This window comes from Aulonocara sp. 'chitande type north' Nkhata Bay, linkage group LG14 (genome assembly GCF_057382095.1).
Source record: "Aulonocara sp. 'chitande type north' Nkhata Bay isolate Kocher_YH1m ecotype deep benthic linkage group LG14, A_spYH_male_GT1.1, whole genome shotgun sequence".
Classification (NCBI taxonomy): domain Eukaryota; kingdom Metazoa; phylum Chordata; class Actinopteri; order Cichliformes; family Cichlidae; genus Aulonocara; species Aulonocara sp. 'chitande type north' Nkhata Bay.
In genome coordinates, this window is record NC_141357.1 from 9,562,650 (window position 1) to 9,578,697 (window position 16,048).

At 42.4% G+C, this 16,048-nt stretch overlaps 1 protein-coding gene across 1 annotated transcript; it reads right to left on the bottom strand.

The window, feature by feature from the left end:
* Positions 1-1,245: 1,245 nt before the first annotated feature.
* Positions 1,246-15,263, bottom strand: LOC147314073 (TRPM8 channel-associated factor homolog). Its single transcript, XM_086260860.1, has 11 exons — positions 14,179-15,263; positions 13,711-13,927; positions 12,739-13,030; positions 9,863-10,164; positions 9,479-9,653; positions 9,114-9,208; positions 8,255-8,468; positions 6,065-6,301; positions 4,395-4,612; positions 4,128-4,241; positions 1,246-2,262 (listed from the first exon to the last, which is right to left on the bottom strand). The coding sequence occupies exons 1-11, from the start codon at positions 14,823-14,825 to the stop codon at positions 2,020-2,022; spliced, it is 2,754 nt and encodes a 917-aa protein (XP_086116986.1). The 5' UTR covers positions 14,826-15,263; the 3' UTR covers positions 1,246-2,019.
* Between the last annotated feature and the right edge of the window lie 785 nt (positions 15,264-16,048).

Genomic DNA, 16,048 nt, shown 5'->3' on the forward strand with positions numbered 1-16,048 from the left:
AGTCCCTGCCCGAAGGGCTACCAGGGATTTAGAAATTTCGCGAGCCCTGCAGATATATATTTTTTATTTTATTACTTTGTTGTTTCAGCAACATTAAATTTAAAAACTGTACTTTTGAGTTAAAATATATATTTATAATTTTAATAAATGACAAATTAAAAAGGCATGAACATTTTTTTTGTATCGAAAAAATATCGAACCGTGACACCAAAGTATCGAACCGAACCGTGAATTTTGTGTATCGTTGCACCCCTAACAAATAGGTATGCCAATAGTAGTGTGTTAAAACAGTCTCACAAACTCTGACTAACAGAATTTGGTGACTTTGGTGAACCCTCTAGAAAATGTAACAGTCAACATTTCCCAACTAACATGATCACATTCTTTTGTTTATAAAAGAAGTTATCGGATTTAACAGCTGAATGGTTTCATTCCAATATTACAATGCATTTTATATAAAGAACAATATTGATTAACTACACAACAAAAAAATCACTTAAACTTATAATCTTTGTTTTTCAGTCTGTAGTGTTCTAAGCTTCAGTCATACTGAGCCAGAGAGGGGTGATCAGTCCAGGAAGGAGAGCTATAGTAGCCGTTTTTTATGGCCCAGCCAGAAAGTCTCAGCAAACAGGTTCATCTTTCCTGTGTTGTCACGGGGAAGTTGTTTATGTGGTGGCAAGCAGTGAACGCTTTTTTTTCAGCATCCCAGCCAAAGGAGCTACAGAAGAGAAAACAGATGTAGGGATATCTGCGAGTGAGAATATCAATCCCATTTAAACAAGGATTATACATGTGTGTGTATCCTTCATGGGGAAACAAGGACAACATATGTGATGTCATGGTTGCCATGGCATGTTTTCTCAAGGCTACACTACTACCCCAACTCTCTGCCATTTTTCAATTGACTCACAGTAACACACCATCCATATGTCTCTTGTCACCTGACACACCTGACTCCCAGTTATATTGTGTTTACTCTATCCATTCTTTCTATTGGTCGCTTCCTTTTGCCACATTCAGTTTCCCCTTCATGCAGCTCTCCATATCACCTGTAGATGTCCTCAGCCTTTCTTTCTTGACCTGTCACCCGACTCTCACATGCATCTGTTCTACTGATCTTCCCACCCACTCACACACACCTATTGATACCTGCATTTGTCTTCAACAGATAATCTTCTACAGCACAGAAAAAAACGTGAGCTCTAAAGTTTCTTTTCAGAGCTGAATGAAAAAGGAAGTGTCTGAGAGGTATAATTCACGTTTATTGGTGTTTCAGTTGTGAGCAAACAAATATCAGTGTGAAAGTAAAGACAAAGGTTTGCTTAAATAAAGTCTGACCTCTGTATTATGAACCAGCATAATTCAAATGTGCAACAGCAGATCAAATGAAAGATGCAGTTTACTTACTCACACAAAGAAAATACACATCTTCCACATCCACACTCTTACAGTATAAACCTGTAGAAAATCCCTTGTATTCTTTTGAATATTAATTTCTTTATAAAAATTCATTTTACATAAGGAAAGGGTTGCAGTGCAAGTAAAAGAAACCGAAACAGGTTGGCAAACAGAAACCAAGAGCAAAACAGAAACATAATGCATAATGCATTGTATTTCTTTATAGAGAACAAATGATTGAAATGTATGCTATAGTAGTGCAATGCCTTGGTATGATTTCAGCCCAGAACATGTATAACAAGTCATATTTCCTGCTTGTATCTTCACATCAACTATGAAATAAAAGCAAAGATGCCACTCCTTATACCATCAAAAGTCTAGTCTACCTGGCAGTAAGTGGAAGCCTAATGTACTTCCCCTCGGGAACATGAGAATCACAAACCAGTTGCAATACTGAATTCAAACCCTGCAACCTCAGTACATCATTTCTTTTTTTCTATTCAGATACTCTAAATGTTGTTAAAACAAAACACCCGACACCAAATCAATTCACTGTGTTGCCCATCATTCACTTCAAGCTAAGATATTGGTTAAAACCACCCTTCAGTGGTCTGAGGTTTATTGATACTGGGTCATGGGGTGATTGTTCCAGGGAGGCAGCTGGGACAGCTTCTCCTCAGTGGCTGTTTCTATTGGCCAGCCCCAGGCCTTAAAGAAGCCAGTCAGGTCCATCCCCACAGTCTGGGAGAAAGTCTCAGCATACAGGTTCATCTTTCCTTTGTTGTCCTTGGGGAAGTCCTTTATGTGGTGATACGCAGCAAACACCTTCTTAAAGGCATCCCAGCCAAACCTTTCCTGGAGCTGCAGATGAGGAGACAAAAATCATAATGCTGGTAATCGTGTTACAGTGGGGCAAAAAAGTATTTAGTCAGCCACCGATTGTGCAAGTTCCCCCACTTAAAATGATGACAGAGGTCAGTAATTTGCACCAGAGGTACACTTCAACTGTGAGAGACAGAATGTGAAAAAAAAATCCATGAATTCACATGGTAGGATTTGTAAAGAATTTATTCGTAAATCAGGGTGGAAAATAAGTATTTGGTCACCTCAAACAAGGAAAATCTCTGGCTCTCACAGACCTGTAACATCTTCTGTAAGAAGCTTTTCTGTCCCCCACTCGTTACCTGTATGAATGGCACCTGTTTGAACTCATCATCTGTATAAAAGACACCTGTCCACAGCCTCAAACAGTCAGACTCCAAACTCCGCCATGGCCAAGACCAAAGAGCTTTCGAAGGACACCAGGAAAAGTATTGTAGACCTGCACCAGACTGGGAAGAGTGAATCTACAATAGGCAAGCAGCTTGGTGTGAACAAATCAACTGTGGGAGCAATCATCAGAAAATGGAAGACATACAAGACCACTGATAATCTCCCTCGATCTGGGGCTCCACGCAAGATCTCATCCCGTGGGGTCAAAATGATCATGAGAACAGTGAGCAAAGATCCCAGAACCACACGGGGGGACCTGGTGAATGACCTGCAGAGAGCTGGGACCAAAGTAACAAAGGTCACCATCAGTAACACACTACAACAGCAGGGAATCAAATCCCGCAGTGCCAGACGTGTTCCGCTGCTGAAGCCAGTGCATGTCCAGGCCCGTCTGAAGTTTGCCAGAGAGCACATGGATGATACAGCAGAGGATTGGGAGAATGTCATGTGGTCAGATGAAACCAAAGTAGAACTTTTTGGTATAAACTCAACTCGTCGTGTTTGGAGGAAGAAGAATACTGAGTTGCATCCCAAGAACACCATACCTACTGTGAAGCATGGGGGTGGAAACATCATGCTATGGGGCTGTTTTTCTGCCAAGGGGACAGGACGACTGATCCGTGTTAAGGACAGAATGAATGGGGCCATGTATCGTGAGATTTTGAGCCAAAACCTCCCATCAGTGAGAACTTTGAAGATGAAACGAGGCTGGGTCTTCCAACATGACAATGATCCAAAACACACCGCCCGGGCAACAAAGGAGTGGCTCCATAAGAAGCATTTGAAAGTCCTGGAGTGGCCTAGCCAGTCTCCAGACCTCGACCCCATAGAAAATCTGTGGCGGGAGTTGAAAGTCCGTGTTGCTCGGCAGCAGCCCCAAAACATCACTGCTCTCGAGAAGATCTGCATGGAGGAATGGGCCAAAATACCAGCTACTGTGTGTGCAAACCTGGTAAAGACCTATAGTAAACGTTTGACCTCTGTTATTGCCAACAAAGGTTATGTTACAAAGTATTGAGTTGTATTTTTGTTATTGACCAAATACTTATTTTCCACCCTGATTTACGAATAAATTCTTTACAAATCCTACCATGTGGATTCATGGATTTTTTTTTCACATTCTGTCTCTCACAGTTGAAGTGTACCTCTGGTGCAAATTACTGACCTCTGTCATCATTTTAAGTGGGGGAACTTGCACAATCGGTGGCTGACTAAATACTTTTTTGCCCCACTGTATGTGCACTCCAGTGTGGACAAAGGACTGACTGTTAAGATACTGTTTATAATTATGTCTCCACACTTTCTTAAAAGTGACTTAATGGAAAACATTTCTTGAACTCTCCTTGTTTCACACTCTGCTTTCAGTTTTATATGCAATCATTTTTTTTCCTATGGAAGCAGGTCACTCCAGTGTGGACAAAGGACAGTTTCTCTACAGAGCAGAATTCTCTCACCTGCATATATGTTTCCAGAGCCACCCACATGCTCCAGCTCTCAGGTGTCCTGTCTCCCGCGACATAGTCATTTATTCGACTTTGTCGGTTTGCTGAAGTCATGGCTCCTTCAGTCTGCATTAAACAACATGGGATGAGATGATTGTAAAATATTGTACTCTAAAACATAGTTAAGTGGTTTGTCATCATATAACATCAAAGAAGTTATCATAAAAAGCGTAACAATATAAGATGTTTCTGGCCATTTGTCTTTGTCATTTACTCCACCTTCTCCCTGTCGACGCCCAGCACCTCTTCATTCACATACACTGACCACAGGTTGCATGTACACTCTGTGGTGTTTGGTGGGAACTCCCAGCAAGCTCTCTGTTGATTGTGTCCCAGTTCATGGATGGGGCCCCACATTGGATTACCTTTTTTGACGCCGACCAGTTCATGAGCTGTCATTTTGTGTGCCATGACTGGATAACCTGCATGCATCCAGCCTGAACAGAAAAAGAGCAATAAACAGTGGTATAGTGATAATTCTTTCAGATTTTACAGCATTGATAGACAAAAAAAAAAAAAAAAAAAAAAAGAGAGAGAGAGAATGCCATTGTATCTATCTGAGCAAAGAACCAAACAAAATCATCATTACTCTATAGTTGATCACTGAAAGGGTGACTGTAGCTCAGGTGGCAGAGCAGGTCAGCTACTAACCAGAAGGTTGGTGGTTTGATCCCAGGCTGCTCCTGTCTGCATGCCAAATATCCTTGGGCGAGATACTAACCCCATGTTGCTCTCCGATGCATTCATCAGAGTGTGAATGGTAGCTACTTAGCACTTAAGAGTTCAGAAAAAAGTGCTTGTGTGAATGGGTGTGATTGGGTGAATGAATTAGTTGTATAAAGCGCTTTGAGTGGTCAGAAAGAGTAGAAAAGCGCTATATAAGAACCAGTCCATTTACCAAGTGTGAATAGTGGCAGAATGCCCGAACTCCCCAGCAACCTTCACCACAGCTCATCTGAGCTTTCAAGTGGGTTGTTGGAGCAGAGCATCTACAGGCTGGACAGCAGCTGCCTCCTATTCACACCTACATGGGTGACATGAAATTGAAGCCCAGCAAATCTTGGAGCTTATCTTTTGCAGGCTATCCATGTAATATCCACTCCAGTGCTGGCAGAGCAATCAGTCAAACATTCAGGGCAGTGATAGAATGGGAGGTTTAAAGACTCAGACCATATTGACTAACTGAGGAAGAAACGCCTTGTTGTCATAGATAGAACCTGCTACTCTCGCAAATTCAAAAAATACGGTGTTGGCAGTTCGTATTACTCTCCCATTTGTTGTGGCTTTCAACACTCTGTGAGGTTCCGATCACAAACATATAGACATAGCAGCCGATGCAGAACAAGGTGTACCTAGGTATTTCATGTAGAGGTGGGTTGCAGAGGACAACAATCGGGTCCCCGAGAAGAAAATGTGGATTCAAGCCATCACTATCAGAAGCTGATGAGTGAAGCAGTAATTGGCTTTGGAAGGAAAGGAAGTACACCAAATGGGCTGCAAGATGTCTGACATGAGGGGTTGAAGCAGAGGGAGCAGACTTGGGATGGCAGGTATTCAACTTGAGCTTTCAGGAGAGTCCACACTGATTTCTTGGTTGGTTACTGTTTTCTTCTTCTGAGTCTGGCTTCCTGTTCCCAGTGACTCCATCCCAAGCAAATAAGAATGAATTACTCAATTAAAACAATTAATTCCTTCAAAGGAGTGTTAGCTGTGTTAGGAGCTAACACTCCTGAGTGTTAGGAGTGCCAGCTGGTCCAAAGACTGGTCTACATGTAACCAGTCAGTCACGCAGCGTTTTTTTGGTCAGGCCTTATGTTCTTGGGAGTCTCTAAGAACAAGCAAATAAGTGCAATGTGTGTACTGTACAACATGAGGCACAATGCACTTACCGTGAGAAATCTGCACATCTGCCACAAAGCGCTCCTTGCGGGGAAATTTGTGTGGTTTGGCAGCCAGATCTGCAATGGCCCTCATCATTTCATCCCACAGAGCAGCCAGCTCATCTGGGCGCTCCAGATCCCGAACAACATCTGCTGGTATGGTGAGAATAATGTTTTCAAACTCCAACTCTGCCCAGGGTGAAGGAGCCGTGCGCAGCATTAACCACTGAGCTGCAGTTGTCACACCTGAAAAGAGCAAAGAGAGGAGTGGATCTACTAAAATGCTTCAGGCTATAACATATACAGGGAGTGCAGAATTATTAGGCAAATGAGTATTTTGTCCACATCATCCTCTTCATGCATGTTGTCTTACTCCAAGCTGTATAGGCTCGAAAGCCTACTACCAATTAAGCATATTAGGTGATGTGCATCTCTGTAATGAGAAGGGGTGTGGTCTAATGACATCAACACCCTATATCAGGTGTGCATAATTATTAGGCAACGTCCTTTCCTTTGGCAAAATGGGTCAAAAGAAGGACTTGACGGGCTCAGAAAAGTCAAAAACAGTGAGATATCTTGCAGAGGGATGCAGCAGTCTCAAAATTGCAAAGCTTCTGAAGCGTGATCATCGAACAATCAAGCGTTTCATTCAAAATAGTCAACAGGGTCGCAAGAAGCGTGTGGAAAAACCAAGGCGCAAAATAACTGCCCATGAACTGAGAAAAGTCAAGCGTGCAGCTGCCAAGATGCCACTTGCCACCAGTTTGGCCATATTTCAGAGCTGCAACATCACTGGAGTGCCCAAAAGCACAAGGTGTGCAATACTCAGAGACATGGCCAAGGTAAGAAAGGCTGAAAGACGACCACCACTGAACAAGACACACAAGCTGAAACGTCAAGACTGGGCCAAGAAATATCTCAAGACTGGTTTTTCTAAGGTTTTATGGACTGATGAAATGAGAGTGAGTCTTGATGGGCCAGATGGATGGGCCCGTGGCTGGATTGGTAAAGGGCAGAGAGCTCCAGTCCGACTCAGACGCCAGCAAGGTGGAGGTGGAGTACTGGTTTGGGCTGGTATCATCAAAGATGAGCTTGTGGGGCCTTTTCGGGTTGAGGATGGAGTCAAGCTCAACTCCCAGTCCTACTGCCAGTTTCTGGAAGACACCTTCTTCAAGCAGTGGTACAGGAAGAAGTCTGCATCCTTCAAGAAAAACATGATTTTCATGCAGGACAATGCTCCATCACACGCGTCCAAGTACTCCACAGCGTGGCTGGCAAGAAAGGGTATAAAAGAAGAAAAACTAATGACATGGCCACCTTGTTCACCTGATCTGAACCCCATTGAGAACCTGTGGTCCATCATCAAATGTGAGATTTACAAGGAGGGAAAACAGTACACCTCTCTGAACAGTGTCTGGGAGGCTGTGGTTGCTGCTGCACGCAATGTTGATGGTGAACAGATCAAAACACTGACAGAATCCATGGATGGCAGGCTTTTGAGTGTCCTTGCAAAGAAAGGTGGCTATATTGGTCGCTGATTTGTTTCTGTTTTGTTTTTGAATGTCAGAAATGTATATTTGTGAATGTGGAGATGTTATATTGGTTTCACTGGTAAAAATAAATAATTGAAATGGGTATATATTTGTTTTTTGTTAATTGCCTAATAATTGTGCACAGTAATAGTCACCTGCACACACAGATATCCCCCTAAAATAGCTAAAATTAAAAACAAACTAAAAACTACTTCCAAAAACATTCAGCTTTGATATTAATGAGTTTTTTGGGTTCATTGAGAACATGGTTGTTGTTCAATAATAAAATTATTCCTCAAAAATACAACTTGCCTAATAATTCTGCACTCCCTGTATAAAAAAGGACTAGGGGTTAGCTAGCTTTAACTTAAAGTTAGCTAATGTCCCATACTAGATAAATTACAAACTTGTGTCACATCAAGATCTACAGAGACAAATAACGACTTTATAATGATGAGGTTTCATAGATAACAATGGTCCACAGGAAATTAATGCTCATGATATAAATCACAGTCTTTTCATTTTATACAGTACATTATACATTATGACGTACACAATTATTGTTCAGTTAGTAGCTTTGATTAACAGTTAAGAAACCCTGTTTCACTGTTACTTGGAGACACACTTGGATAAACACATATTACAGTTCTATCCACCACAGACTCACCAGACTTGTAATATGGAGCAGGTACAGCCATCTGCACTATGACCTCCAACCCCTTCACTTGTGTTTTGGGTGGGGCCACCAGGTAAATGAGTCCTCCCCACAGGTTCCAAACCTGTATCATCTGTGCAGTGACAGGAAATTGCTCATGGACAGATGGTGGTCTCTTCAGCTCGTCATTATGATGCAGTGAGTCAGTTTGACATCCTATCTGAATCTGCAGAAGAAAAGGAAAATGCATTATTAGCATGTGTCAGTTAACTGAATAGGTGCCAGAAACTGCAGTCTCTCTCTTTTTTAAGCCTTAGATTTTGGACCATTGCCGCATTGCCTGATAGGAATCTCCCTGCCAAATCTGATCTTTCTACCAAATTTTTTTTTACATTTTTAAAGTAATTATAACTGCAGTTATGTTTTTGTATCTGCGTGACCTTGTTAAATTGGGTAACTTGACTCTGTCTCATCCCAATATGGTCATTTGCAATTAAAAAAAAAAAACCCAACATGATTATAGCCAGAGTACTGAAGTTGAGGCTTTAAGCTTTAAAACCAGTGGGTGATGTCACCCACCCATTAGATATAGGTGGATTGATATTGAAGGCTGAGGCATGCCATATCATTATACTGCTGGGGGCAGTCTAGTGGGCTTGACTGGAATCTCAGCTTATACTTATGATGGTCTATAATCTTCAAAGTATCACATCAGGCTAGAAAATGCATATTTAAAATAAATAATGAGAATAAAATATTGTGGACCCCAACCTTTAGGAGGCATCCCGATTAGATGCCTCCTGAGGACAGAGACTTACATGGGGTCAGCATTATCACTGAAATTAAAATCAATTGACTTCATATGCTGTACCTTCCAATCCTTGTTGACGATCTGAGGTGGTATAGCGATGTAGGTCTTCATACCAGGAGAGAGGTAGAGACCTGTGCTGATCCACTCTTCCCCATCTGAAACAATTATGTTTAAAAAATAAAACAACACAGTCAGGGACATTTGCAGGTATAAAATCAGTATTTTAAAAACTGTATTTCACAGTTTTCAGTGTCTACAGTGAGGTTCACAGATTAAAACTGTGTAACATTAAGTAACAAACATTGCTGCATCATGGTTAACATTGCTATGTGATTCAAATGTGTTAGCAAAACAATAACCACTGTACACATATTGTAAATTGTAAACTTATAACCAGTTCACATAACACAGCGGAGAGATCTGACCTGCTGTATTGACATCAACCTTGATCTGGTGGTTATAGACAACAGGCATCATTGGGTTGTCCTTGATGAGGTAGGGCAGGAGGGCATCGGGATCTGGGCAAACCTTATATACCTGGGTACCCACAGCGAGGAGGAGGTGGTCTTTGGGACTCTTTACAGGGCAGCTGTCACTCACCTTGAAAATGAATAGTGAATGTTATAAAAATTATCTTTCGCACATTATCACAGCATCTGCAGCCAAAAAAAAAAAAACTACCAAAACCAAACATTCATAGATTGGGCAGCTGTCAGTCATTGATCACTTATAGCTGTGAGAAGTCAACAGCACTGTTTCATTCTTTTGGAATTTTTTTTTAAGATGATCATATTATGTTGTCTACTCACTTCTGGCAGGCCTGATGTTATTAATATATCCGTGAGTGTGGCCAAAACTTGTCTGTAGTGGGAGGAGTCATGGGCTTTCATCTGCAAGTAGACGTTGCAGTCGTTGCCCAGCTTTTTCAGATATCTCTCCTCATGCTGGCTAAGTTCTTCACCTGTAGTCACATGGGCAGCGAAGCGGTTTAGAAGGTGGCGGAAGTGGTAGCTGTCTTTAATAGCCTGGCTGGGTACAGGGGCTTTGTATGATCCTCCTCCGATTGTTGCTCCCAACAGGCTCAATCCCATTTGGTTCAGGATCTTGTTCCCTGGAAGATATTAAAGCAAATCTGACTTAAAATACTCTCGTTTACTGTTGGAAGTGTAATGACTTTGGTTTTTTCATTAAACTGCAGAAGGTTGGTTTTTTTTTGCCCAAGATGTGCCACCTTATCATCACTGTAGGCTATTAGAGCTCTGTATGTATATAATAAAAGAGCTTTGTGATGTTTTTATGAGCAATCATGGCTTGTAGTGTAAAATGATTTAAATGATACAGGCAAACTATAAAAACACTACCAGAAATTTTGAGTTTGAAAACAAGCCCAAAAATATTTTTTCACATTTAGTGACTCATGTATACCACATACAGTTAGGTCCATAATTTGTTGGACAAGAGAAGACTCCAACTGTCAGTTTCAAGAGGAAAAATGCATGGTCCATTCTGGCCGTGAATAAGCTTTTTAGCCTTGCAGGACTTCTGGAAACAATGCTGGGTCAATAATAATAATAATTAGTAGTAGTAGTAGTATCAGTAGTAGTAGTAGTAGTAGTATCATTTCCTCAGGGCAGTCACCCGTAAACTGTGCGAGTGACTCCAGCAGATTCCAAGACCAACATCCGAGATCTCTATCAAGAAGTGTACGGTCCAGGAAGCACCAAAGATACTGTGCAGAATACTTAATCTCTTAGTAGAGAGATTAGAGGAACCGAGCTTGAAAGATAAAGTATGTCAGCAGAGTGAGTGGTATTTTGAACTGACACCACTGTAATGTTACTTTGGTGACTTATTGGCCCACATACACCTACATGATTACCAGCCAGCAATAAATGTCCTAAAAGGAAGGAAATCTCAGTCTTGTATCCTGACCAGCACTCAGGGGTAAGTATTGACAACCCTCGAGTGCAAAACAGAGCTCTTATTCCTCAATTCCTCATTTTCATGTCTGATTTCCTGGGAAACAGCACAGCGATATGTGTGTGTAGCTTTCTATCATCCAGAGCTTTAAAAAAATAAAGGCAACTGGATTTTATTTAAGTTTGTGGAGATGTTTTAGCTCTTATCATGATGCATTTTCAGTTCTAAAAACTACAGTTGGAGAGTCCCAGGTACTTAACCTCTAGTGGGGGTTTTCTGCTTTGGAGGTGGAAGTAAAGGTTGCTGACCCACTGTTGATTATGTGAGTCATTAAATGAGCCAAGGTGTGAAAAAAGGCATGGGTCCTTACCATCACTAGTCGTTAAGGGTGAAACCACTGTAAAGCCTTGCCTAACTACATCATGTAACCATTTTAGGTCAGATAGGACAAGATGTGAGTAGTGTGAGTTCACTTGGTACATAGGTTGGTCTATGTAAGGGATTTGGGGAAACTAGGGGACTATAGGAACGACCTCCACTTTAACCTGAGACGCAGACAGACTGAATCTCACACTGGTTCCCAGGAGTTTGTGCCTTCGTTCTACACTCAAGGACATGGACCTGAAAAGATCTTATGGGAAGCACAGAAACAGCTCCTGAGTAAAAGGATAGGATGGGTCCATTTCACCATAGATGCACTCCGAAACAAGATCAGCCAGACCCTGAAGGAATTTAGAACATTCTTACCATCCTCCATTGTAGAAGAAGTTTCAAAGTTGATGGACAAAGGTCAGTTGGTACAACACATCAAAGGCCAAAGACAAATCAGGATTAAGCTTTCAGCAACCTTCTCTAGTGCAGGAAAACTCACCACCAGGTGGTGATCAGTTGACAGCTCGACTCCTCTTTTCACCCGAGTGTCCAGAACATATGGCCACAGGTCTGGTGATATAATTATAAAATCGATCATTGACATTCCCCGACCCAAAAGCACAGGGAACAAACCTTCTTTTCCACCAGGAGAAACACCAACGTACAGGCAGCAAGCCAAGGGGATACAGATACCCACCCCAGCCCACTGCGTCTCACCAAGGGCAACTCCAGACTGAGACAGAGTCCAGCCCTTCTCCAGGGGTCTGCTTCCAGAGCCCAAGCCATGCTTTGAGGTGAGCCCGACTATATCTAGCCAGTACATCTCAACCTCACGCACTAACTCAGGCTCCTTCCCCACCAGAGAGGTGACATTCCATGCCCCAATCACTAGTTTAGGTAGTGGGGGATCAGTCCACCAGGGCATCCACTCCTGGCCACTGCCCAACACACATTGCACCCGACCCCTACAGCATCTCCTGCTGGTTGTGAGTCTACAGGACAATGGGCCGATGTCCCTTTTCTGGGCTCTGTCTGGCAAGGCTACATGGACTAAGGCCTAGCTGCCAGATGCTTGCCTTCAGGCACCCTTCCCGGGCCTTGCTCCAGGACGGGGCTCTGGAATTCTCTGCACTGGAAGCTGGGAAGTCATTGCTGAGGAGATCACATTTATTGGAACTGCTTTGGACTGCATTATTTTACACTGTAACCAAATTCCCTGTCTGCGAGTCCTGCGTTAGGTCCTGCTTTTCTGACATACTTGGCAGACTCAGCCTAGAGGCAATACACTCTCCAAGAAGTTATAAGTCATATTATCTGGGCCAGGAGCAACCAGATCCTTAACTTTATATATCTTTATAACTTTATATATCACTCTTGTCGTGCATTTTCATACCTGAGAATTCCGTTAGCACATTTTTCCCAGCATTTGAATGAGCCCACCACCAGGCATGTCCTCCAATCAGCAGGCCTCCTCCCTCTGCCACAAAGTTTTGGATTTCCTCCAAATGCTCAGTGATATATGCTGTACACACAAACACACTGAGGTCTTTCCTGAAGTTTGTCTTCTCACACTTCAGCCCTGAATCACTGAGAACTTTGAGTGCAGGATCCATCATTACACCAACAACCCCTCTGTGGCCTTCATCCAACCAGTGAATGGCATTTTTCCAAATTGGAGCCATGCTCTAAAACAAAGGAAGAAAAGCAGCAACAATACAGTCATGTGTTTATTAATAATAATCTTTGCAAGTTTACAATTCCACTATTCATTTACTCTCACACTGGTGGAGGCAAGCTACAGTTGTAGCAGACAGAAGCGAGGCTGCCATATCGCACCATCGGCCCCTCTGGCCATCACCAGTAGGCAGTAGGTGAAGTGTCTTGCCCAAGGACACAACGACCGAGACTGTCCGAGCCGGGGCTCGAACCGGCAGCCTTCCGGTTACAAGACAGACTGCCAACTCTTTGAGCCACGATCGCTCCAGATTATCTGATATATAAAAGGTTTGGGAGATTAGCAGAAATATTTAACTCTTTGAGAACTACTTCCTGTTAACTCCTAACCCTATCAGGATATGTGAATTTTAGGGCATTTGAAATGTTTTACTTAAAGGCAACTATATTTACATTTTTTAAATGTAAATTTATTTTTTACTTCCAAACACTAGGGTAATCCGTAGGGAACTGCTAATGTAGACAAATGTAATGTACACCAAAATAAATGTTGAAAGGAAGCATATTTACTGTCTAAGCTGAAACATGCTATCTATAAAATAGTGCATTCGTGTACAATAGGAGCAAATTCCTGTTATATGTTCATGAAAAAAGCTTTAATTTAAATTCTAGTTCAAGGTGTCAACTTTACCTCAAGTCCCAGAAATCCTTCATGTGAAATCAAAATGACTCGTCCCTGTCCATAATAGGCTCCTGCGAGGAATGCCCGTCCATCATGTGTAGTACCGATGGGAAAAGCTAGCGGTCCATGGACTAGAACCTCAGAAGCAGTTGACCCCTGCGGGAGCTCGAACTCTGAAATTCCCTGGAGTAAGAACTCTAAGTCATCCTCAAAATCCTTACCTATGCTGCATTTGAAAGAGGGAAGAATAAAAGGGGAAAGACATTTTAAGAAGGAAAGACAGTCTATGGAATGTATTTTGTTTGCATTTTAATTTTTTACACTCTAGAAATGGGTAAATGGATATAGAATAAAATATATTTAACAACTAACAGAAAAAAAAATCTGTTTGCTTCAGTGACAGATAAGCTGTTTACTTTTGATAAAATTGTAATCTTTGTTTATGTGCAGTAAAGCAGAACCAATAGAATCACTCACACCACAGACATCCAGGAGGACGGGATCTGAGGGTAGACAGGCAAGTTCTCCGCCTCACCACAGTTCTTAGAAAAGTAGATTCCTGCCACTCCCGACACTTTATTCCCATCAAACTGATGCAGTGCGTTCTCTTTGGGGTGATCTGCAGCCCAACTCCACGCTTGTCCAGCTATCAGCACCCCTCCTCCAGCTTTCAGAAACGTCACCAGCTCCATTGAGTCTGAGCCCACACTGTAGGCATCGGTCACATAAACACCAACTCCCAGGTTGTCACTGAAAGCTCCCACAACTTCTACTTGGAAGCTGGATTTTTGAAGGTTATTAGCAACTGCACTGACATTTCTGTGCACCCTTACAGAGAGGTTATCAGATCCATCACCTCTCAGCCAGGTCAGAGCATTTTCTACCAGAGCAGGAAAGGCTGTCAAGTAGCCCTCATGACCCAGGACCACAATCCTTCCACTGCCGTACAGAGAGGCAGCCATCAGCACCTGACCTCGGCTGTTCATTGCTAAAGGAAAAGCATGGTCTCCGATCAGCAACAGGTCAGTGGGAACATAGGATCCCTGTAGGTCCAGCTCCTTCAGGCCTCTCATCAGGGAGGCGTAGGCCTCTTCATGTTGGTTTTGGAAGGACTGGTTGGACATGGCCTGTAGGATTTGTAATTTGAAGACAAAGAAGAAGGTGCCGAAGAAGGCAGAGAGCAAGATATCAGGAGAAGTTATCTTAGCCCCTGAGGTTCAACTCTTCTTATGTAGAAGTTGTCCTGTAGTTGTCCTTGTTCTGTCAAATGAGAGCAGGAATAGGAGGAGTGCCTACTTCAGGTGCCCTAATAATAAGGGGAGGGTTTACTGTGATGACAAACCCATGGACAAACAAATGGCCAGAGCTAAATTAAACATCAGATTCATAGAAAAATATCAGCAGTGGATAAGCTTTCTCAGAATAGGAATGATGTTTCACTGTGGCTGAATACACACCCTAAAAGAGGATTAAGCAAAACCTGCTCATCATGTCGCTTGAAGTTAACTAGTGTGAATGATACGAACACAACAGAAAAAACTCACACAATACACTCACCATGTTGCAATTCTGACCACAAACATGCGTGTTTGTGACACCATGTATATCCTGGTGTCACTGAGGAAGGTGTCACATGGTGTCACAAACATGCGTGTTTGTGACACCATGTATATCCTGGTGTCACTGAGGAAGCCCTCACTTCCTCAGTGAGGGCTTGCTCCAGCTGGGAGAATTGACATGATGTTTTCAAATGCCAACGCTGAAGGCAGTGCAGCAACCACCACATTTCAGAAATGAAAGCTGCATTTGTGTATTGTAAACTGAGTCTAAGTCTGATACTAAGGTAACTTTTTGAATCTTAAATTGTACATATTTAAGATTCAGTTTGTGTCAAACTGCAACAAACACTCCACACTCTGACTGGCACAGTCGAAGTAAGAAACTATATATTCTACTATTCAACCACTAAGATTTCCTGACTCGGAGCAACATGTAAATCTAAGCATGAGGCAGATCTACTGTACACAGGTAAATTCTGTTTGCCAGGACAAAAAATAACCTGCACTGAGAAGTGAATGGTCCTAAATGTTCCATCACGCTGGACAAACAAGCCAAATTCCCTCCATCTCTTTAAGAAGGCAACACAGAAACATGCATAGATGATGTCATGGTTGTCATGGATTTGTCCCTTTCAAGGTTACTCCCTTCCACCACACCCTGTCCTTCCTTCCCTGCCTCACAGTAACCTAACACCTTAGGGAAATGAGGATCAGGGTAAGCTTGTCTGCAGTCTGAGCTGACTGTGAAGAGCTTTTTAACCTCTTAAAACAGTGTGGGGCATTTTAGC